At 39.0% G+C, this 25,043-nt stretch overlaps 1 protein-coding gene across 1 annotated transcript in view; it reads right to left on the bottom strand.

The window, feature by feature from the left end:
* The window catches only part of LOC128736686 (uncharacterized), a 224,327-nt gene that overhangs the window by 4,170 nt on the left and 195,114 nt on the right, over positions 1-25,043 (bottom strand). Inside the window, exons 5-8 of the mRNA XM_053831174.1 lie at positions 20,350-20,517; positions 20,074-20,272; positions 10,815-11,062; positions 6,028-6,112 (exon numbers count right to left, since the gene is read on the bottom strand). Coding sequence (XP_053687149.1) covers positions 6,028-6,112; positions 10,815-11,062; positions 20,074-20,272; positions 20,350-20,517 — 700 coding nt within the window. The remainder of the gene's footprint in view (positions 1-6,027; positions 6,113-10,814; positions 11,063-20,073; positions 20,273-20,349; positions 20,518-25,043) is intronic.

Raw genomic sequence — 25,043 nt, 5'->3', positions numbered from 1 at the left:
GAACAGCTACCGGAGGAGTGGAAAGATGGGGTTATCTGCCCGATCTATAAAAAGGGCGACAAGTTGAACTGTGAGAACTATCGAGCGATCACCGTTCTCAATGCCGCCTATAAAGTGCTGTCCCAAATCATTTTCCGCCGTCTATCACCAATTGCGAATAGATTTGTGGGAATTTATCAAGCCGGCTTCGTCGAAGGTCGGTCTATAACGGATCAAATATTCACACTGCGGCAAATCCTTCAAAAGGGCCGTGAATACAGAGTTCCCACGCATCATTTAGTCGTTGACTTCAAAGCCGCATATGATACCATCGACCGGAAAGAGCTATGGAAAATCATGGACGAGAACAGCTTCCCCAAGAAGCTCATCAAACTGATTAAATCTACGATGGATGGTACACAGTGCTGTGTTCGGATTTTGGATGGATTGTCAAGTTCATTCGAATCACAAAGTGGGCTTCGTCAAGGTGATGGTCTTTCATGCCTGCTGCTCAACATGGCGCTACAAGGTGTTATGAACCGAGCGGATATCAACACGCGGGGCACGACATTCAACAAATTTTAATTTTAATTTTAATTTTAGAATTTTAATTTTAATTTCTAGTTAATCTAGTTAATTCGTCTGCTTTGTCGATGACATGGATATTATCGGCAGAACATCTGTGGTGGTGACTGAACAGTACACCAGACTAAAGCGCGAAGCAGAAAAGATTGGGCTAAAGCTAAATACGTCTAAAACAAAGTACATGCTGGCCAGCGGAACCGAGGCCAAACGACACCGGTTGGGCAGTAGTATACTGATCGACGGCGATGAGTTTGAGGTAGTGTACCTTGGCTCACTGGTAACGGCGGACAATGATACCAGCCGTGAGATTCGGAGGCGTATTATCAGCGGAATTCGTGCTTACTATGGGCTCCACAAGCAATTGCGGTCGAGCAGACTAAGTCCCCGTACAAAGTGCACCCTGTACAAGACGCTTATTAGACCGGTTGTTCTCTACGGGCATGAAACATGGACAATGCTCGAGGAGGACCTGCGAGTGATCGGAGTTTTCGAACGACGAGTGCTAAGAACAATCTTCGGCGGTGTACAGGAGAACGGAGTATGGAGGCAGAGGATGAACCATGAACTCGCACAGCTTTCTGGCGAACCCAGTATCCAGAAGGTGGCTAAAGCTGGACGGATAGGAAGGGCAGGATATGTTGCAAGGATGCCGGACAACTACCCTGCAAAGATGGTGTTCGCCTTAAATCCGGTAGGAACAAAACGACCAGGAGCGCAGCGAGCAAGATGGTTAGACCAGGTGGAGCGAGATCTGGCGGAGAGTACCCGGTGTTCGAGGAATTGGAGAGCGGTAGCCCTCAACCGAGTTACATGGAGAAACTTTGTTCATCAGGCTTTGTCTTAGGACGGCAAGCTACTTAACCAGCTAGAGAAGCATTGCCAGAGAATTTGACGTTATGGAATCACCTTTGAGTGTGTTTCGAATCGAATCAGTACTTTTATCGATGAATAGCAACATTGCTTGCAGACGCATCAACTGTTTGTGTATTTTGAGGCGGCGTAAGACACAGTCAAGCGAAACGAGTCGTGACAGTTGAGTGAACCTGCTATTCCAACGATACAGATAAAGCTGATACGAACGACTTTGTGACATTGAAGTACTGAAGTACATCCTTCTTAGTTCTATTAGTCAACATTATGTTGGAAAGTGTAGTACGAAATTTAAGGTCCGGTATCCACGCCAAACTTTTGAAAGTCGGGAGCAAACGGCTGTATTGTTCAATCCATCAGGACATACTAAGGGTATGGACTGAGGAGGGACTACCTACGAACTGGTTGGTAGGTCTCATATGCCCTGTTTACAAACAGGGTCACCGATTTGAATGAGGGGTGGGGCATTACTCTCCTCAACTCTGTATACAAAATTCTGTCCCGAATCCTGTTTCAGAGATTATTGAAGCCGTTGTCGGAGACATTTATTGGCGAATACCAGCGCGGTTCAAATCGGATCAAATGTTCACCTTGCGACAAATCTTCGATAATTTCCGAGAATTCAACTTGCAGACCACCATTTGTTTGTAGCAAGGCGGTGTACGATCCAGTTAAACGAAATGAGCTGTGGCGGATTATGCTTGAACATGGTTTTCCAACAAAACTGACCGACGGCTGATACGTGCTAACCGTGATGGATAGCGGGCGAGACATCGGACTCGTTTGTGATGTCAGATGGTTTCAAGCAAAGTGCGATTCGAAGGGCAGGCGTACAGAGAAGCGGTACCATCGTTACGAAATCTCACATGCTCGTAGGATTCGCGAATGACATCTATATTATCGGTGTGGAAGAGGCATATACGCCTCTTAAGGAGGAAGCTGCGAGGATAGGATTTATCATAAACTGCTAAACCTATACTTCGGTGGTGGCTTGGTGGCTAGTAGAGACCGTGGGAAACCTATCGGGTGTTGGAACTACGGTGGTGATAGATGGTAATACTTTTGAAGTAGTGGAGAGTGGCAGCTCAAGATCGAGAAGCGTGGATACGGTTTCTAAATTCGGGCCAAATACGATAAGCCGATTGTCGCCGAAAATGCGAAGGCAAACTAAGAAAATATATCGAAAATACTTCAGCTTATCCAATTTACCATTTATTAAATCATATATTTACTCGTTATTCAAAAAAGAAAAGTTGACCCAATGATCACGACAGAGTCGCGTAAAAGGAAGAAAAAGTTAAACGACGAGTTAAAGCTGTAAATTGCCAGTTCCATAACTTGCAAATTAGTACCAAATTAGCACTCTACAGGACACTAATGCTCCTGACGGCCCTTAACGGTCATGTTGCACTACATGCTGAAGGAAGTAGATCGACGTATCTACGGGGTCTGTGAACCACGGGACCAATGTCAGCGAGAAGAATTACGGCCATTAACCGAGTTAGATGTAAGAGTTATGAAAGTAAGTAAGTTATTAGGCATTTATTGCAATTTTATTTAGCGAAGAGACACCGATAGACACCGCAATTGGTTAACCTCAGTGTTCGACCGTCTTACGGTTTCAATAGCGTCGGTAAATGGTTGATTTCAAGAAGTGATTATGATCTCATTGTGTGAGATTGTGTTCAAAAGATATTCTGGTTAATTTATCACGCGTAATCAACTTCGAATAGTGCCTCGAATTATCAGTTAACTCTTGCTATTGGTGTTATTGTTGATGTTGATCAATCAGTTCTTCCTATCATTTTGAGTCTAGATTATTTTAAAAATTGTGTGTTTCCTATCAAACAGCTGAATAACACAGAATAAGTAATTTAGGGGAGTTTTCAATCACACCAACGACGTCGAGTTCTGGGCCAGTTACGGAAACAACAGGCATGTCAAATTTCGTTTGAAGTCCTCTCTCTATTTTTTTGTTTTTTTTTTTTATAGAGACTGCCTATTTTGGCATTCGCCTCTGGCTGTGAAGATTGGAAAAGAATTACAACCTATTTCTCTCCCAAAACTGGCTTTTTGTAGTAGATCCTTTGCTTGGTGACTTTTACGACAGACACAGATACTGAAAAAATTATTAAAGCTTGTTGGAGGTTGGTAGGTAAATGTCGGGAACATTAACTAGGGAGTTTCTATGAAATCAAAACCATTAGAAAATGTAAAAAGTTACTGCATTTTAGGCACTGATTAATTAAATAGTTTAATCAGCAGAACAATTTGGCAAAAAGTCATGATTGTAGACGGCTCTCACAATTTCTGCTTGGATAATTATTACCAAGCCCAATATTCATAAAATGTTGTTGTAGCTAATTATTTTTCAACAAAACGCCAAGGGAAGGGTTAAGTTTATCCTCAACAACATTCAAAGGCGCTTTTACGCGCAGACAAAGATCCATTATTTCGCCTTGAGACACCGAAACGGTGTCGTTCTGTGAAAGGACGGACGGATGAAACATATAAGTATTCAACTCGCAGCTCAATAAAGGTTTAATTTTCATCGAGTTATTATCTTTACACAACCAAAGCCATTAAAACTGTATTTGCTGTCCTCTCTATTGAAAGCACCATCTCAGCAGAAGTAGATTACTATTGAAAATATTCAAGCAGGATAACAACGTTAGGTAGATTGGCAATAAATGATAGTTTTATTATGTGTTAATGTCCGTTCTGCGGTGTTTTTTTTTGCAATGCAAGATTACTCTGCTGACCATAGCTGTCGTCCAAGTGCTTCTGCAGTAGCCGCCGTCGGAAGCAATCTCCGGTAATGATTTCATGCGGTTTTGGAAGTGCATAATGTATGACACCATTGCGATTCCGTCTAATGGCACAGCATAATCATACCATTTGGGCATGTATTTCTCGGCTGTGTTGTGACTATCATGTTCACAACCTTAATTACATACATGTATTATACCAAGTTATGTTGATAATAAATTTTTTTAAGAATGTTAATTAAAATTAGACATTCACATTAGTAGTCCTTCGAGTCTTGCAGAATGGCAGTGTTTGAATAGAGACACTATTGTCACCGTTGTAGCGATTTTTATTGTCAATGTCTAATTTGGTATAAATCCGACGCGGCGGCAACAACACGTCCGGTAAGTCGCCATCGGAAAATCAATTCAATTTGAAGTTTTTTGAAATAATTTAAGCTGTGTGAATATACTTTAACAACAAAATGGAAAAGCTGCCAGGTGTGTTGCATTCGTTTTGACCCCCATCATTGCAACCCAAACCGAAGAATCAGATCAACTCCATCACGAGTTCTTGCGGTTGCCTTTCCAGGGTTTTTTTTTTCTGCTGCTACTCAATCGAAACTCTAGCGAAATGTAGATCAGCTAGATTAAAAATTGAACCAAAAGTGCAACAATAAAATAGAGAGTTTATCTACAGTCAGTGGTGGGGTCGCCCACCGGAACGGGCAACAGCTGCCAACACACCGGCCGGCCGGCCGGCCAGCCAGCATTCAGTCGCTATCGAAAATTGCAATCGAAGTAAATATTTCTCCAGTTTCACAGTTTGTCTTTGGCCGTTTTGCCGAACCTTCCATTGAACTGATAACCACCGCGCGCCCGCGCGTGAAAAGAAAGGAAATTCTTACGGCAGGCTGAATGGACCCTGCTTATCTGGATGTTATTGTTATGTTCTCTATCTAGTCTTTAGCGTTGCTAAACCACGGGGCATTCAGTGTTAAAAGCAATAACAAAAAACACACTAAAATCGCTGATACTCTCAGCTTGTCGTCTGCCAGGAGAATAATCGCGAGTGAAACAATTGCCCTCTCGGAAGAAAAATGTAATCTAAATTTAATTAAATGGGAACGACTAGATAGCAGACCCTCGCTGCTTGCTGCGCTGGTAGGTTTGGAGGACCTCCTGCCACGATGGCCGGTCGCATCCACATGTATCATCCCTCCGATGCGCTCCATTTTGCCGAAGAATGCGTTTGCTGTTGAATCGCATTGGGCAACGATTTTTTCTTCGTCCCATTCAATAGCCCACTCAGTAATGCAATGCTGCCAAGTAGATAAGCCTAACAAATATGTATCAGACCTTTTGTTTTTTTTTCTTAATCAGTATGCCTGGAGTAGAAGGGACCTTGGTTGGTTTGCCCATTTTGGGGGGCGCACCGTAATGGGCTGAGGTTCTTACTGAGGTTCAGACTGCGGTCGCAGACTTCTTCATAGACGACGGATTCGAAGACGAATGACCTTCGTGGCGTCGAACGGAGAGCTCGAGTGTTGTGGGGTTTAGCGTAAAATAGATTTATGTTCCGTGGAATTTAATCGTCTGTAAGTGTCCCTGTCGAAAAGCCTTGTTGTTCCTACTATGTGGCGCTTAGAATAATAACGGCGTTTGGTGAATAATACCGGTAGCATGCCAACTTTTGAGATCGCTGCTCGGTGTGTCGACGACGATGAGCGATCCGCGTTGAACGGATGCGTACATAATTAAAAATGTCTAAGTTGTGGTGGAGTTTAGTGATAGACAGACGAGCGAGGAGACGTGCTGTGAAACGAATAGGTACCGCCTAACTTACCATATTTCTTATTATCTTTGCCTTTGTCTGATTTTCCTCGTGGCAGCTTGACGCGATTCTCGTCCTCGATGTCATCGTAATCGGGCTGCGGAAGAAGGAAAACATTTGAATTAATTAACGATTCGACACGCTGGGCCCGAAGTTCGCGCTAATGTTTCGAACAATTGCGATGGGATAGTTAGGAATGAACTAGCGATAAATTACTGAATTAGAATTGATGAATATGCTAAAGTGGTTATTTTACATACAGAAATTTGAATCGAGTGGCATCGTAAGGCGTGGTCACTTGGGGTTGATGGGTGCGCTCTTGTAAAAAAAATCATATACTTTATAATCGACATGAAGCTACACCCGGTTGACTGTCAATATGAATGCTTAAGTTGTTTCCGTATCTAAGACATTCAAGGTTCTCTAAAAATAGTTTCCTCGAAATTTAAGCGAACTTACATCCGACATTGTGGTCCAAATTAAACAAAATGCAGAAAAACAAATAAACAAGACACGAAGTAAAATTAAAGGAAAACTGGATTCAATTTGGAATACAAAACGTATCAAAAAACTGATACCATTGAAATAAAACACAATGATATATATTTTTTAATTTTGTTCAAACTTTTTAGTTTTCCTTAGTGTAAGATGGTTTAAGTTTTTAGATTTATCGTTTACTGTATTTTAGATGTCTTTTAGTGGCTTAATTTTATTCATATACCATGTCTATTTGGTTTAAAATGTGTCTACTTTAATTCAGTTTCCTCTCGATGGCATGGCAAATTTGACATCAGATTAGTACTAATTTGGCAAAATCACGAGAAAATATTAGCACAAGGAAATGTAAAGGAAATTTTGCTTCTTTCTATTTATATTATTTTTATGTCATGTATAAATCATTTTCAAACATTTTTTGTCTCATTCTAGTGTCAGTTGTTGTTTTATTGTTGTTAGTCAGGTTGTGCTTTTCCTTTTTTTGTTGCTTAGTTTTGATTTTATCATTTCTTGTATCAATTTATGTTATTTTTTATTATTTCTGTACCATTTTGTGTGCAGTTTTCTGTCATCTAAGTATCGGTTTTATGTCATTAATTTATTATTGCGTTCCTTGAATGTCTTTTATGCTATTCTTATGTGATATTTGTTTCACTTCTACGTTATTTTGGTATAATTTTAGATTTTAGTACTATTTTGTACCATTTTTTTCGCATGTTGCTTCTATGAGCTTAATTCCTAAGTTAAGCATTTCCCTTAACTTATGAATTCTATTAAGCTCATAGAAACAACATGCGAAAAAAATGGTACACTTTTGCTTTTAAATCTACTGAATGGTGCAACAGTTGAGAATTTCGTCTCCGACTCGTTTCATCGTTTCCGGATCGCTGGATTTTTTTGAATTTTTAATAAGCTTAAATGAATGTGATGTGCGTGACAATTTCTATTCGTGTATTCTGGAAAAATGTATGAACACGAATTTTTATAATATTGCGGCGATCTGAAGACGAGTCGTTCTGGCTTTTAACCATTGTTTGTGTGAATAAGGCCATTACAAATATTTGATAAAGTTTTGGTCTTTCCGGTGTTGGGCAACTGAAGGGGGTGGGGAGGGGAGCCCAAAAAAAAACAATGAGATAATTTTAAAAAAGCAGAAAAATAAGCGTTTTAAGCATTTCTACTTAAAGTTTAAACGTGAAAACCAGATCTAGTTTTGCATTTTATATATACGTTCGTATTTTACATGTAAAAATCTACGAAAAGAAATACCAAATCGAATTTTTTTTGCTGAATTTCGAAATTTTCATTGTTTGAACTTCCATTTCTGTCTCGTTCCTAAAACTCCGTATACTCATTTTTCGAGTTCCGCAGACAATTGATTTAAAATAAAAATTGACTAAAATCCCACAAATTATTTTTTTGTCCCCTGATTTTTCAAGCCAGTTTTGAAAATCGACAAAAATTGCGTGACAAAAATTTTGGAAATAATTTACAATGGCCAAATGAGAACTGCAGAAGTCATGAGTAGTGAGTCGTGAGTAGCTAGTCCTGTGAATCATGAGTCTTGAGTAGTAAGTAGTGAGTAGTGAGCAGTGAGTAGTGAGCACTGAGTAGTAGTGAATAGCGTCGAATAGAGTAGTGAGTAGAATAGTAAGCAATGAGCAATGAGTAGTGAGTAGTGAGCAGCGAGTAGTGTGTAGTGAGTAGTGAGTAATAAGTAATAAGTAGTGAATAATGAGAAGTAAGTCATGGGTTGTGAGTAATGAGTCCTGAGTAGGCTTGAGGAGTGAGTAGTGAGTCATGTGTCGTGAGTAGCTAGTCCTTAGAAGTGAGTAGTTAGTGGTGAGCCGTGAATCGTGAATAGCTTGTTGTGAGTCATGAGTAGTTAGTGGTGAGAAGTGAGTTGTGAGTAGTGAGTAATAGAGTAAGTTGAGAGCAAGAGTAATGACTAGAGAGCACGGAGTAGAGAGTAGAGAGCTTGGAGTAGAGAGTAGAGATTACAGAGTAAAGTGTAGAGTAGAGGTTACAGAGTAAACAGTAGAGAGTAAACAGTAGAATAGAAAGTAGAGTGTAGAGAGTAGAGTATAGAGTAGAGAGTAGAAATTACAGAGTAGAGAATACAGAGAAGAGTGTAAAGAGCAGAGTGTAAAGAGTAGAGATAACAGAGTAAAGGGTAGCATGTAAACAGTAGAGTAGAATGTAGAGTGTAGAGAGTATAGAGTAGAGCGTATAGAGTAGAGAGTAGAAAGTAGAGATTAGAGAGTAAAGTGTAGAGAGTAGTGAGTAGAAAGTAGAGAGTATAGAGTATAGAGTAGAGATTAGAGAGTAGAGAGTATAATATGGAGAGTAGAGATTAGAGAGTAGAGATTAGAGAGGAAAAAGTAAAGAGTAGAGAGTATAATATGGAGAGTAGAGAATAGAAAGCAGAGAGTAGAGAGTAGAGAATAGAAAGTAGAGAGTAGAGAGTAGAGAGTAGAGAGTAGAGAGTAGAGAGTAGAGAGTAGAGAGTAGAGAGTAGAGAGTAGAGAGTAGAGAGTAGAGAGTAGAGAGTAGAGAGTAGAGAGTAGAGAGTAGAGAGTAGAGAGTAGAGAGTAGAGAGTAGAGAGTAGAGAGTAGAGAGTAGAGAGTAGAGAGTAGAGAGTAGAGAGTAGAGAGTAGAGAGTAGAGAGTAGAGAGTAGAGAGTAGAGAGTAGAGAGTAGAGAGTAGAGAGTAGAGAGTAGAGAGTAGAGAGTAGAGAGTAGAGTAGAGAGTAGAGAGTAGAGAGTAGAGAGTAGAGAGTAGAGAGTAGAGAGTAGAGAGTAGAGAGTAGAGAGTAGAGAGTGGAGAGTAGAGAGTAGAGAGTAGAGAGTAGAGAGTAGAGAGTAGAGAGTAGAGAGTAGAGAGTAGAGAGTAGAGAGTAGAGAGTAGAGAGTAGAGAGTAGAGAGTAGAGAGTAGAGAGTAGAGAGTAGTGTTTATCATTTTGATTGTAAGTTTTATCATTTTGATATCGACTTATAGCGGTCAAGTTATTTTGTACTTCACATATGAGAGACTAAATGTGTTTTTGTGAAGAATGAACATTGAAAGAACTAAGAAAAATGATATGCAAACTGTGAAAGACAATTGACTGTCCAGGTGGGACTTGAATCCACAACTCTCAATTTCGCTGGCCGGTGGTGTAATTGGAAACGCTCTCGACGCGATTGAGAGTTGAAGGTTCATATGTGGAATAAGTAGTGAGTAGTGAAAAGTGACGAATAAGTAATATGTGATGAATAAGTAAATAGAATTGAAAAATGAGAAGTAAGAAAGGGGAAATTGAAAAGTCAGAGAGTGATAATGGAAAATGGAGAAGTAAGAAATGAGAAATTGAGTAATGAGAAATGGGAATTGAGAAACGAGAAATGAGAAATGCCAAATGAGAAGAATTCTAAAGTAAGAATTAGAAGCAAGAAATCAGAAGTGAGAAGCAATAAATGAGAAGAAGTGAGAAGCAAGAAATGAGAAGAAGTGAGAAGCAAGAAATGAGAAGAAGTGAGAAGCAAGAAATGCGAAGACGTGAGAAGCAAGAAATGAGAAGAAGTGGGAAGCAAGAAATGAGAAGAAGTGAGAAGCAAGAAATGAGAAGAAGTGAGAAGCAAGAAATGAGAAGAAGTGAGAAGCAAGAAATGAGAAGAAGTAAGAAGTAAGAAGTAAGAAGTAAGAAGTAAGAAGTAAGAAGTAAGAAGTAAGAAGTAAGAAGTAAGAAGTAAGAAGTAAGAAGTAAGAAGTAAGAAGTAAGAAGTAAGAAGTAAGAAGTAAGAAGTAAGAAGTAAGAAGTAAGAAGTAAGAAGTAAGAAGTAAGAAGTAAGAAGTAAGAAGTAAGAAGTAAGAAGTAAGAAGTAAGAAGTAAGAAGTAAGAAGTGAGAAGTAAGAAGTAAGAAGTAAGAAGTAAGAAGTAAGAAGTAAGAAGTAAGAAGTAAGAAGTAAGAAGTAAGAAGTAAGAAGTAAGAAGTAATATAATATATAATATCCACTATTTTGCAATATTTTTTTAAAGGCTAATAGATACCGTTACACAGAAAATATCGCATTACTTATTTGAGCTTTGTATGTTGATAGAATAGCATCTCAAAGTTAAAAATTGCACTGAATTAAGCCAACTTCCATGCACACGGACAAGTTTTTTTTTGTGGTTTTACCCAGATGAAACGGTCAAGTTGATGCAAGCCGACGATGAAGGTTAGTCAGTTGCACTCAATCAGCTCAATCAAACCAAATCAGCCATACTAGCTACGAAAAGCTGAAACCCCCTTCTTGTGCTAGACTAGTTTAGTCACTCACCTTCATAACATCGTGCGACGCGTACAGATTGTCCCGCGGAGGTAGCTTCGGTGGTTTCTCGCTGCGCCGCTGTCCGATGGCCTGACCCTGGCCCATCAGGTGGTCCCGCGAGGATCCGACCATTCCGCTGCCGCTCGCGCCGAACCCGGAACTGCCCGAGCTGCCGCCCCCGTTTCCGGCGATGCTGTACGGGTCCTCGTCGGGGATCGGAATCCGGGGCCGGTTCTTAATGTCTACCGGGCGATGAACTGTTTGCGTTGCGTAGAAGAGGAAAGTGATAAGAAAAAAGAGAAACGTTGGAATTAGTTATTCTGTTTTGGCACTAATCGTTTCAGAAGATTTTACTCGGTTTGTCACAAACTGGTTCTAATATATGTGAAGGAATGCAAATTGACAGATACGTGTCGGGGGGATCAGTTTCCAAGACCGATGCAGACACTGATTAGCGTTATTGAAATTCGAAGGAACCACAAAGCAAAGTGCTACAGCTTAATGGATTTAATATTTAAATAATCAAATTCGTTCTGTTCTGGGGCCGAGTGCGAAAACGGGTGAATATGAAAAACAGTTGACAAACGGCTTCAGAAAAAGTTCCACCTCAACTTCTTCGCATTCTTCTGCAATTCAGTTCATCAGAGAGGATCAAAACTGAACATCCTGACTTGCCCACATAAATTCCCTCGCATGCAACAATTCGACCGGCAACAACTCTAATTTGCAGCGGTCGCTTCTTCGAATTTTTATTTAACCAATATCGACCTCTAAGAACCAGTTCTCTCGCAAACGGGTCGGCTACAGTCCCTTGACCGCTAATGCGTCCTGCCGTACAAAGCTCATCAATCCTGCGGGACCTGGCCGAACCGCGTGTCTCGCGGGATTTTTCAAATTAAGTATCAGCGAGTAATTTTTACTTGACAAATTACGAGACGGTGCGGAATAATTTGGTGGTCGAACTTTTTTCCTCTTTTGTTGTATGCTGATCATGGTATGCACTATGGAACCTGACCAAAATGACCGAAGTTGCAAGCATCACATCGCATCGCATCGCAGAGGAGGAGGAGAGTAGTTAACATTTCAACACAAGAATGGAATTTTTTTGAACTACTGATTCTTGGCCCGGCAGTCGGTGGAAAAGTGATGGAATATCTGCGTTTGTGCTGGGAAGTTTCAATTTTTCAAGATGATTTCTATTTTTTTGTATTTGACTTTGGTGATTAGTATTCCGTTCGAGTTGCACCGGTAACAAGACATTATTCTGGATCCATCAAATAATGCGAAAGAACGTTGAACTGTCTGTTTCGGTAATTTATGATCTATTGAGAGGGCCAAAGAAACCGTCTCGTCAATAATCCCCCCGAATCTAGATGGAAGGCGGGGAAAAGTTTTTGGTTTATTTCGTTTCGTTCCCGTCTTCTTTTTGTGGCGTACTGGCCGGTGTGGAGCCTGGAGAGAAGCAAAAGTTGGATAAATAAAAATCACACTTTTGAGTGACTGAGCGTTGGTTGGCCGGCCGATTTTAGGTCACGTTCTTGGACTTTTTGTTTGCCTCTTTACCACTTGTTTTTCTGTACTGCCGCAAGTGGTTCTGGCAATAAATGTGCTCAGTTTGGACGGGGTCTAAGGATGAAGGCACCAGCGCCGACGCAGTCGGTGTCACTCACGTACAGATAAAGTGCATGCAAGTGATTGCTTTTACTTCTTTTACGGTGAAGTTGATTGTTTGCACATTTTAATTACACGGTTTATTGGTGACCGCATTTCGTGCCATTAAACAGTTAGATTTTTTTTGTTTACCTTCTCAGTCATTGCACTGATGTCCGTTTGTTCTGGACGACGAGACATAATTTTAAGGTTTAATAGGTTTGATAGAAAAAAAACGAAGAACAACTTTTTTCGTATATAGAAAAACTTCATTGTGAGTAAAATCCTTTAAAATGTGACTTTAGTTTATTCCTTTAAAGTTTGATCTTAATCAAAATCAGAATGTTAAGTGTCCTGCCATTTTTACATCCTAAATTTTGCAGAAATGCTGCAAATTGAACTTTTACTCTATATTAACAATTACGGAGCCATAGAGTGAGGTGGGGCAAAAGTGCGATTCAATGTTTTACCAGTGTAGATTCCGAATAGATTGACTACATTGGTATGGATAGGTGACTACTTTGGCGGCTTGAATCTATTAAGCATTTGTTGTTTACGAGCCTAGTTGCTGAGTTATGTGTAAATGTTATTTTAGAGCGGTTTTGATGTAATATTTCGCTATACGGCAAATACGATATCAACAGGAGGATGTTACTTGTGGAAAAATTGCAGCAACGTTTTACATCACTCACATATCACTTTTGAAAATGCGGTGAGAATAATTTACAAAATTTATTTCACTTTTCCATAAATTGATCAAACCCCGTTAAGTGCCTAGCGGGGCAAAAGTGTGATTCATGAACGGAGCAAAAGTGCGATTTATGGACCAAGCAAAAATGCATAGGTAATTATATACAGATTTAGGCACTTTATTAGAGATACTATAAATAGAAGATCTGTACAAAACTGTGTGCTCTACAGATACTAGTTGAAGCAAAACAGCGTCCATCCGCTGGTGAAACAAAAAAAAAACGTTTGGTAAAGTTGTGATCTGACGTAGGCAGCAGTACACCAGCGGAAAATAAGAAAGGTGCAAATTTGGATTATTTCTATCCAAAACTTGTCGCAGATTACAGATTGTATGGTTTTGTTTGCTACTGCTGTGCTAATTTCATGGATTCATGCTTCGAACTTTTGCCCCGCTAGTGGGGTAAAAGTGCGATTCGGCACTTGATCAGAATAATGAAGGATTTATTTTGCATAACACTACTATTCCAGATAGTTTATAGTTGAATGAGAAGATTGCATTAATATAAAGATATATTATCGCTGTGCTTCCTTTTATCTCATGAAAATTAATAACAACTTGAGATGTCGCACTTATGCCCCGCCCTACTCTACTGTAATTTAGAAACAGAGCTCATTGCAACATATGACTGTGTTCAAGAAATGAAATAAAAATAAATATTTGCTGAAGTAATTATTGCCGCACATTAAATTTGGGCTCAAAATATTTTTAATTCTTAGGAATAAATCCTAAAATATTAAGCACAATTCACTATTTGAGTAACAATCTTTCAAAAAGGTATGGAAAGCTGTTACTTCTGCTTGAAAAAGATATAACAATCTCAAGTAGGTAGTTACTCGAAAAAGGAGCAACTTGATTAACTTAGATAATTCTAATTTACGATTAATGACTCTATTCCAATCATATTTTCCGTTTCAAACTGCAAGTAGTTTGAAACGTAGCCGCGAGTTTACTGAGAAATTCAAGCGAAAGACAAACATTTTGAAATGATTTTCTAAAGAAAAATCATCGCTAGCGTAAAAAGTGACTCCTGTATATTTTATTCACACAGTTATATGAACTCAAGATTACGCATCGAATTATATACAAGTTACTTGTACGTTAATTACCTGCACTTTGTAGTTAACAGGATATCCGTTTATGTTACCGCGATTTTGTTAAATAAATGTTATTTTTTAGACAAAAATAACATGAGAATATTTATCAACCAGCAATAATCAGTGTTGTTGCATCTACATCAACCCTCTGGTGCCCAAATTTTATTTAAGCTTGAAAACATTTTGATTTCTGTTTTTTACGTTCCGTTACCTGGATTTGCTGATTAAAAACTCCAATTTTGAAAAATATTATTTATTTTTACAGAAAAGTAGAAACCGCTGAAAGGCGGGTGCGCGACGTTAGGCATACATACTGTAGGCATAATGGACGGTAGGCATAATAGATGACAGGTATAGTGGACGATAGGCATAATTTACAAAACTTCGCTTTGCTATGAATACGCATTTAAGACAATCATCGCTCCGTCACAATAAAATGAGAAGCGGGGCCACCCAATATAAAGTTAAAATAAAATCATTTGGCGTAAGGCTATTTGGCATTGCGTCGTTTGCTATAAAAAACAATGGCATACTCATGAAGGACTATTTGGCATAAATACATTTAGCATAACGACCCTTTGGCACACTTCCGTAAAAATAGCCGAAATTCAATAACTGTCATAGAGGGCCGAAATTGTATTAGAAAACACGTCTATTTAGGTGCACGCATTTTTTTTGGTGTAGTGACTACTAGCAGAGAGTAAAAACAGTATATATTCTACATTCTTATGACATTCGACCTTTTGTGATCCGACCATTCATGTTTCGGCCATTTGTGATTCGATCATTAGATATGTTATGCCAGATATTAGTTCGTTAATTTATGCTTTTCGGTCATGCGAATGCGCCATTGTGAAAGCGGTCATTCGTTGGTAGTCTGGCTCAGACTTGCAATGCTTTTTCAAACTAAATCGATTGGACCTTTTGCAAGCTAACGGCAGATTGCCTAACATCCATTTTGCTTTCGTTATGCCTAACATCTATTATACCCATCACCTATTATGCCTATCGTCCATAATGCCTGCAGAAACTATAGATTATAGACAGTACCATTATAAATAAAAGTAACTCTCCGCTTTGATTCAAAATTTAGCGGTTTTTGAGAGCCTTGTCGCCTCTGTAATCTATAGTCTCTGTAATTATGCCTAACGTCCATTATGTCTAAAATCCATTATGCCTAGCATCGGTACGCCGTTCGTATGTCTATCGCTTGTATGCTTAATGGGGTGTCTTAAGCACCTACCTGGACTTTAAATCAAACTTTAAATTTAACTTCAAATCCAATCTAAAATTGGAATTAAATAAGACTTGAATTTGGTTTAATTTGGACTTAACCCTCTCTGGTGTTTTGGTGGTTTACAGTTTATGATCCTGTGAAAAAGCTATTAATAAGCAATTCGTCAAACACTTTTACTACGTTTTAAAATCAAAATATCCATATTCAAAAGCTTTAAAAATTTTATGGGCCAATTTTAGTATCGGAAGTCAGCACCAACACCTGTGCTACCATGGGACAGAGAGGGTTACAGTTTCATTTTAATTCGAACATGGACACATGGGCACGAAGTTAACTCTTTTCTGTTCCGTTTTTCGTTTTTATATTCGGTTTCTTCTTCTTTTCTGTACCGTTTTGTAGGTTTCTACTCTTACTTTCCTACCATTTTTCCTCTTTTCTCTCGCTTTCTTTTTTTTTCAGTTCCATAACTTTAGTTTAATTGTTCCATTTTTATATGTTTCCTGTCGTACCCATTTTGTCTAATTTTTGTCCTATTTTTCCTCATGGTTTCACTCTTTTTTTGTTAATTTTTTTATTTTCCCTCTTATCTTCTTTTTCGCCTTTTTCATTTCCAGTTTTCGTTTTTTTCTAACTCTTTAGATTCTTCTCTTCTCATTTTTCGTTTCTACTATTTTCCCTTTTCATGATGCTCCCTTCCTTCTGTTTCTTTTTCGGTTTTCCTTTTTCATGTCCCGTTTTTGGTCTTTTTTCTTTAGCTTTAAAGGCTTAAAGTAATTTTTATCCGAGGTTTTACTTTTCCTGTTTACTGTCCAATCTTTCTCCTTTTTGCCGTTTTCCTCGTTTCTTCTATCGGTTTACTTCTTTCTCTCTCGCTATTCTTTATCTTCTTTCTGCATTTTTCTTGCTATTTTCTCTGTATTGAGAGAACAGCGATGGTCACGTTTTCCCTTTTCTCTTCGTGATTTTTCCATTTTTTCGCCCTTTTTCTGAGTCCTAATATTCCTTTGTTTCGTTTTTCGCCTTTTTCCCATTTTTCCTCATTTTCTATCCAGTTTTTGCTCTTTTACTGTCACTTTTTTTTTTGGTATTTTCTGTCACATTTCGACATTTTTCTTTTTTGCAGTGCCTGTTTTCGTTTTTTTTGCTTTTTGACTCTGTTTTTTCCCGATTTTTGTTTTCCTCTCTTCCGTTTTTCCTCTTATTATGTCCATCCCCTTTCTCCTTGTCTGTTCTGTTCTGTTTTTCGTTTCCGTTCTATCCCTTTTTCTTCCGTTTTCATTTCGTTATCTCTATTTTTCTCTTTTTCTGCTCTCGTTTCTGCATTTTCCTCCCGTATTTTATCATGTTTTCTTGATTTTTGTCCCCGTTTTCTCCTTTTGTGTCCAGTTTCTTTAGGGTGTTTTTTCCTCTCAGCTTTGTTTTTTTTAATTTCCGTTGCTGTCTTTTTCTGTCCAGTCTTCTAGTTTTTTGCCTTGTTTTCTCTCCCATTTTCTTCTTTTTCTACTTTTTTGTCTTTTTATGTCTTGTTTCCTCTCCCATTTTCTCACGTTTTTCTTTGTTTCATATCAGTTTTTATTCTCCGTTTTTCTCTTTTTTTTGTTAGATTATAGTCACTTTAACAGCTTGTGTTATACGTGACTTCTGCGAGTTCGGGATTTGAACCCGGGTCTTCGGCGTGAGAGGCGTGAATGCTAACCGCTACGCAGGGACTAACCCCTCCGTTTTTCTCTGCTTTATCCCGTTCGTTGAGTTTTTGTCACGTTTTTCTTCGTACTCTTTTTCGTTTTTTCCTTCCCTTTGTTTTACTAACATTTTAATAACAAGCTGTTTGCTCCACGTTTTGGTTCAAGAGATATGAATTTTTGAATTAGGTAAATATTCAGGATATCCGAGTATTTTAGTCAACTCAGGAACCACAAAAAATGAGAAAAATTTTATCATTTAAAGTTTAGAAATTGACAAACAAGGAAAAAACATTCAAAAAAACCATGTCACAGAGTTTACTTCATTTTTAAATAATTTTCCTTTTTTTCTTTTCTTTTCTTTGGAGTTTCCCACCATTACTTAGCCTAAAATTGGACTTAAAATGGAAATGAATAGGTTTAAAATTGGACCCACAACCAAACTTATAATTTGAATCGAATTTGACTTAAAATTAAACTCAAAGTAGAAATTGAAACTGAATTTGGCTAAAAAATTTGAAATTTGACTTGAAGTCTGACTTCAAATAGGGCTTGAAATGGGTGCTGAAATTGGGCATCCAATTAGAAATGCACTTCAAACTTGAATTATGCAGTTAATTAAATTTTTCAGAGAAAGCCTCAGCGAGCCAGTGGATTGCATAATGCAATATTTCTGATATCCGTTCATGACGACCAGGAGCAGCGCACTGTTTCAATCCGGTAAGAATATATCCTTCTGGTTTTTCATGGTCTTGGTCGGGTGAAGCGCAAGAACCGACGTGGTTTGTTCGCGTGAATTCCGGGGTCAAAACTGCAGGTAATTTTCGATTAACCACTACCATGCAGTCAAGTGATGAAACTAGGAATTGTTTAAATTAAGCCAAAATGTAAGTTCTTCATGAATTATAAATAAAATTGTAACAAATTTTTAACTTGGCCAGGGGGATTTACAATACTTCTATTAAATGAATTTTATAATGAACGCTTCTGTATCGTTTCAATATTTATTTAATTTCGATTGACTTTTTAAGCCATTTGTTTGAAGTTTTCCGAAATAGTTTTTCAATTTAGTTTTTAATGCAATGAGATACCTAATGGACAAGGACGATTTTTTTACGATTGATATTGCATTGCCTGCAACTCTTAAGCTGTATATGGCAGTATAATGTCATAGCAGTAATGAGAATTACTTCATTTATTAAATTAAGTACCAGATAGTTTAAGTAAATGAGAGTATCACATTTTGTTCAATTATTTCTTAGTAAGCAGTAAAGCGGAAAGGTTAATATTTCATTTAATTTTACTACAGCGCAATGGAATGTCTGTCAACATAGGACAAAACTGAAGCTCGTTCAGCTGGAAACTAGTAGTAATCAACCGCACAAAGTGCCACATCATGTTACAGTTCTACTACTCCTTCCTGGTCTCAGTATGTTAACACGTAACGAATTCCAGCGCTTTAATGTCCAACCATAATAATCACACGACGCGAATAATGGGAAACATAAATAAGCTTATTATAGAATACGTTGCTGCAATCCGGCACGGGAGGGAGATTTGCTATTTTAGGCTCGTCGTAAACGGACATAAGCAAAGATCTGCAAAGTGCGGATAAGTTTAAATGTCATTGTCGACGAAAAAGGGAAGGGCTTAGTCATTCTACTGCAACGAAACTGTTACTTTCCGACTCCAGCCGTCCCTGGTTTGCTTACGTTTCCATCTGATGAAAGGAATTTGTCAGTTGAGGTAACATTTTGCTGAAAGCTCATGCGCACGTCTGTCATAAATCGCCGTGATGCAACAGGAGAAACGAGCGGAGGCCACACTTGTAACCCGAAACTGTTCTAGTGAACGAGTCTCTAACTCTAACGGTACAATCACCGCTGCTCGGTGGCCGCCATCTGGAAATAGAAAGGAAATCCTCTTTGTTCTAATGCAGGCAACCATGCGCGCGGGTGGAAGCAACAAAAAACAATTAATTGCCAACCGCAGGCTGCTGGCTGCCAGCTAGGTTCAGCGTAGAGCAAAACAATGATCCAACACGAGTGTTTACGTGTCCATTCCCGTGCGATTCCGCTGGCTTCGTCCTGCTGCTGTCCGGTGGTTTCGGGGAACAGTCGTTATGACAGTATGTCGAGATGAAAACATGCCGATAAGGATACGTGCAAGGCAGCAGCAACAAATTTTATAATGGTTCCCGCGACCGTCCAGCAGCGGCAGCAGCCCCGATCAGTCACGTGTGTATTGGCGGGCAGAGCATTATGGGATTGAAAGATCGCTACCGCCAGATTGTGGCCTAAACCGACGGGTCCTTGTGCTTTATTTTACAACGAAGCTTAGTTTGACTCCATTCAGGCCTATAGAGCACTAGAGCAGAATGATTTAGGAAGAAAAAGGGGGAGGGACGCCAGGCGGAATCGGTATTGTTCTGATAATGGAACCATATATTTCAGATTCCTCCAAAATGCCCACGCTGCTGGGTGGCCTCTGGTGGGTATAGGAAACCATTGCAAGAAGAGGCACCGGCGTTGATCTTCGTGGAACGAAGTCGGGATTGATAATCACTGCTGCCGATCGTCATGAAAAGCCCATTAGGAAAATTGATATCACGTTGACAGTTGCCAGTGGAACTGTGGTTCCATATGGCGGAAGTTGCCTTCGTTGGCTCTTGATTCTAGTGAACTTGAACTCTAGCAGTTTATCGATTGCTCGTGTTAACCGCCAATTTTCGTTTATCAAAGAGTTATCTTAGTTCACGGTTAGAAAAAAATCTCAGTCTAGAACCGGTACAATGCCGTTAGGATAATCACAATAACGTGCATTCACTGTTTTTCATTCTGGTGGTTCCACTCACCTGGAGGTAGTTTACTCTTCAGCATATCCATCGCGACTACGTTTATGATCAGCACCCAAATCGGACAGTCTAGGACGTCATTTTCCGATTTACCGAAGGCGATCGCCGACAGGCACTGGGTCTCGAGCCGGCGACGATCCGGATAGGCACGTCGCAGCTCTCGGTTCACGTTCGACTGGAACTTTTTCATATCAAATAACTGTGGAAGAAAAAAAAATGATCCCATGGGTAAGTACCAAATAGTTGATTTGTTCAAGTGTCGGGTACGGTTCTTACCTTAACTATTTTCTCACTCTCGATGGCCTGTCCGGGAAGCTTCAGAATATCCGCTCCGATGGCCGTTTCCTCATTTGGCTGACTGGCTGTGCTTTTGACGTAGACATTACTTTTCGAATAGCGTCTGATGAGTATATTTCCGGCGTCGTCCATTTTTATCTTCACTCCCTGGAATTAAGAGCAAAAAAAAAAGGTTAAGATTAGCTCAATGGGAACGCAGTCAAAAAATTCCTGAAAAAAAGACTTAAAAATCTTACTAATTTGTTGACATCTCAGTTCGACAAAACAGAACAAAAAAAAAACCGCACATTCCAACGCCTATAAAAAGCAAATCATCCGCTCGTTCATCACCCCAATGGCAATTTCGGCGGATAATGATGCAATTTTTGTTATGTGTTTTTTTTTGTTGTTGTCATCTTTGTTTCATTATCCCGACACCAGGCACATCATGACGTCCGTTTGCTAAACGACAAACGTGGCTACATGTTTAAGTACCGTATGTGTGTGCCATTTAGTCGAAGCATCAACACGCACTGCTGTTGAACGATTCAAGATCCGCTGCTCAAGGACTTCAATTGATATTTAGAAACATATCTGGGGGTACGTTAACTGGAAAGCACAGCACAACTCGTCCATTCTAATTTCTCAGTTCTCGGTGGGTACATGCTCGCACACACTTGGCTCCAGTACCGAGGCGGAATTCGGGAAATAAATCTCCTCTGCCACTTTGGTGACTTCATACCACACATTACGGACGGTGCGCGATGCTGTGAACATCAGACGCACAGCATGCTGGCTGGCTATAGCTATTATTTTCATGTTGCGCTGGATGCTGTCACTGCGAAGGCAAAACGTCACGATGACGGATTGTTCCACGCGGGATGATTTATGATCGCGCTATGAATGCGGGGGACGCATATGTGGTCTGGAAAAAATTGGCAAAAAATTGAACCTTGGAAGGTTGCGGTTTTAGAATTGATTCAAAGCAGTGATTTCGGTCGGTGTTGATGTGTCGATCTTAATTTGAAGATCAAGCGATAGATTAGGGAGGCGTTAAAATAATTGATGTCATTATTGCCGACAAATGGACCAATTGTTGGGATGCCGCTGCCCATTTGAAATGGTTTGGAACAGATAATGTTCTAACTGTGTCTAATGATTAACTGTGTCTGATATTTGATTCATGTTTAACTTTGTTTTTTCCCCCTATGCTATATAAGCTAGTTAAATTTTTAGTGCTTGATAATGAGTGCAATGATTAATTACAACATATTTTTACGTATTGGCCACACAAGTGTGTAGTTCTCCGATAAACATATTGATGGATGGCTTTCATCTATGTCAAGCGACTGAATCGTGAAATCCTTTATGGTCCCTTCTATACTGTTCGTCCATGCTGAGTTATATATTACTTTAATAAGGGTCTCTTTATAGAGCAAAATCATTTTTATAGTCAGTGTGCCGGTCAGAGGTAAATTATGGCTGGTGGCTTTTGAAATAGCATCTGACATTTAGAGATATGAAAATAAGTAATTTGAATGTGCAAATTCAGCGAAGTATGCCGAGTGGTTTTGAAATGGTTTCTAATTCTTAACCCTTTAATAGGAATCATAGAATGCCAGTGGGAGATTTTGCAAATGCGGCTGAAAAAATTGAGTTGTACAGAGTTACGCGAGTCCTAACATGCGACTACTGATATTGCTGATATTTGTTTGGTTTAGGGCGAGAAAAAACTCCACGTAAATTTTGACAGTTCGGTATAAGATTTCAGGTAAGTACGAACATGCTTAAAAATCTCTTTTAGTTTCGCAGTCGAGAATTTGACTATGTTGAAGAAGCGCGCTATGATTCTATACATATGCGCATACTGCATGTATGTCATTCCGTTGAAAGAGTAGTGAAAAGAGAATGTTTTAGGTTGTGACAGGGTAGTGCTACTGATAAAAACCCGGAAAAAAATAACCAAAACACGAAGATAAAAATTATTGTAACAGCAGGATACAAAATACAGTAAAAACGATAAAATTTATCGTCAGAAAAGATAACAGAACCATCAAACTTATTGTTGTCCACCATAACTTTTACGGTTTTCAGAGATTCTACCATAAAAATGACGGGTTATTTGGTATCTTAACAATAAAAAAAATCTAGTTTTTCGCGAAAAAAAAATTTCATTTACAGTAAAAGTTATCTTTCTTTTATGGGATTTTCTAAGGCGAAAAAAAAATATACCGTGAACGCTCCTAATTCTGCGCAGCTCCTAATTCTGCGCATTTTTCTTTATATGAGTATTTTTTAACATTGTGCATAACTATGATCATTGCGTTATTTTTTTATAAATGTCTGTTGAATATTACGTCATTATTCACAAACGGACCATAATATTTGAGAGCGAAATAATTTAACGTCAAACTGATAGTATTTTATATGGCAGAAAACATCATCGTTAGCACCAACGCTAAGATTGTCCTTCTAGAAAATTGACAAATTTATGATCGAAAATCTTTGCAATCATCAACTTACCCAGCATAATTAGAAAGAATAATTAATTTTAGTCACGTTTTAGACAAAAAGAGTGATTGCATGCATTGCTTTCCTTAGAAAAATGCGATGCAATAATGCGCAGATTTAGGCACAAATTTTTTATTCATGTTCCAAATTCTGCGCAGTAATGTATCCTACGAAGAAATCGCGAAAGAATACGCAACCTAACCCAAATGGCTGAGGTACAGAGGCATGAAAATTCAAGTAGAATCTTTAACTTGCATTTATTGGAATCCTGTGCTGTGTCTCGGGGTCCGAACCTACGAGCGCCAATTCATGAAACCATGTCTTCTATTTTTTTTAATGTCCAACCTCATGGGGCTGTCAGAGCGTGGGGAAGTGGTTTCTATATGAAAACACAATTGAAGATAGAATTAACAAAAGGGCGAATGTCGCAAGCGTAAACAAACCGAGTGAGAGTTGATTTTCCTATGCTGGTTCAGCAAAAAGTAACTCTCACTCGTTTTGTTTACTCTTGCGACATTCGTCCTTTTGTTAATTATATCTAGAATTATTAGTAAAAAGTGTCTAAAGTGTAATGTTCAGTATGCAGAAAACCAAAATCAATTCGTCTTTCACGTTATCGAGAATAAAATATTTAAAATGAGGCAATCAAAATGATAACAATATTCCTTTGCCGCCCGGACAGCACAAGAAGACCGAATCATAGATTTATTTATGGTAATGGCTAATGCCGGATTTTTTGGTGTGCTTTCAGCGTCTAAAGTCATAAACAGCATGTCAGGAGTATTTATTTTCACTTTTTGGGTGCGCAGAATTAGGAGCAAACATGCGCAGAATTAGGAACATGGACAAGAGAGTGCGCAGAATTAGGCACCGTGGATAAGTTTACAAAACAAAAAATATACTCAACTGTTGGTCGACTTATAATTCCCATATTTTTTACCAGATATTATAGACCTTAGCACTACACTTTGCTGCTATCCGCGTTGTTAATTTAAATCTAGAATACTTAGAATAGCGGAAGAATCATAAAAATGTCTTAACTGCGCAGAATATGGTACGTTCACGGTAATTAAAAACGGCAGTCAATTTATGATGGAATGTGGCCAATTCTAAAGCATAAAATAAGAAACAAAAATATGCATAAAATTAGAATTTGTGGCATTTTTACGATAAATTTACCATAAGTTTCAATGTTCACAATAAAAACTGTTGTAGATGCATTTTTTTCTACTACAAAATTTAATGTAATTTTTTTTCGGGAAGGGATCGAAAGGGTAAAATGTCTTTAAAGTGGGGAAAGGGTTGGTAATAAAAACATTTTTTGATTTCTGTAAGAATTCCCTGTTAGTAAACTGAGTCAGAGCTTGGGGAAAAACTATCTAAGCATTTCCACGAGGAAGAATTTGGATGAGGAAGTATCGATGAGCGCGAAATGAGTTGACCTGAGGACGATCCTGAGGAGGAAAAAGCGCCAGAAGGAGGACATAGATCGTGAGAAACTGGAACAACTATTCCGGGCTAATGTCACGTGCAAGTTTTACGAGAAGGTGAACCAACCTTGTAAAGACTATACACACATAAACCTGACAAGTGTAGGGATGAAGCAGGGGATCTAATCTCAAACGAACGCGAGGTGGTTGACAGGTGGAAGCAGTTCGTCGATGAGCATCTTAACACAACGGAAGTTAACCTATGAATGCCCACAAACGATAACAGTATGTCGGCTCCCGGTCACGATTCGGCGAGAAATCGGTCGGCTGAAAAATAATAGAGCCGCCGAAAAGGACCGACTTCCGGCAGAACTCTACAAAAATGGCCAGGAACCGCTGGCAATGGCACTCATTGGATAATTTCTAGGATTTAGGAGGAAGAGAAACTACCGCAGGAGTGGATGGAAGGTGTAGTCTGTCCCATCTACAAAAAGGGCGACCGGCTAGATTGCTGCAATTACCGCAGTATCATGTTGGTCAACGCCGTCTACAAGGTCGTCTATCCCCAATAGCTAGAGTATTTGTAGGACAGTATAAGGCGGGCTTTATGGGAGCTCGTACTACTACGGATCAAATTTTAACTCTCCGACAAATCCTCCAGAAATGTCGGGAGTACAACGTGCCCACGCATTATATGTTCGTGGATTTCAGAGCAGCATACGATACAGTTGGCAGATAATGCATGAGTACGGT

This window comes from Sabethes cyaneus, chromosome 2 (assembly GCF_943734655.1).
Source record: "Sabethes cyaneus chromosome 2, idSabCyanKW18_F2, whole genome shotgun sequence".
Lineage (NCBI taxonomy): Eukaryota > Metazoa > Arthropoda > Insecta > Diptera > Culicidae > Sabethes > Sabethes cyaneus.
This window is presented reverse-complemented; position numbering and strand designations above follow the sequence as displayed.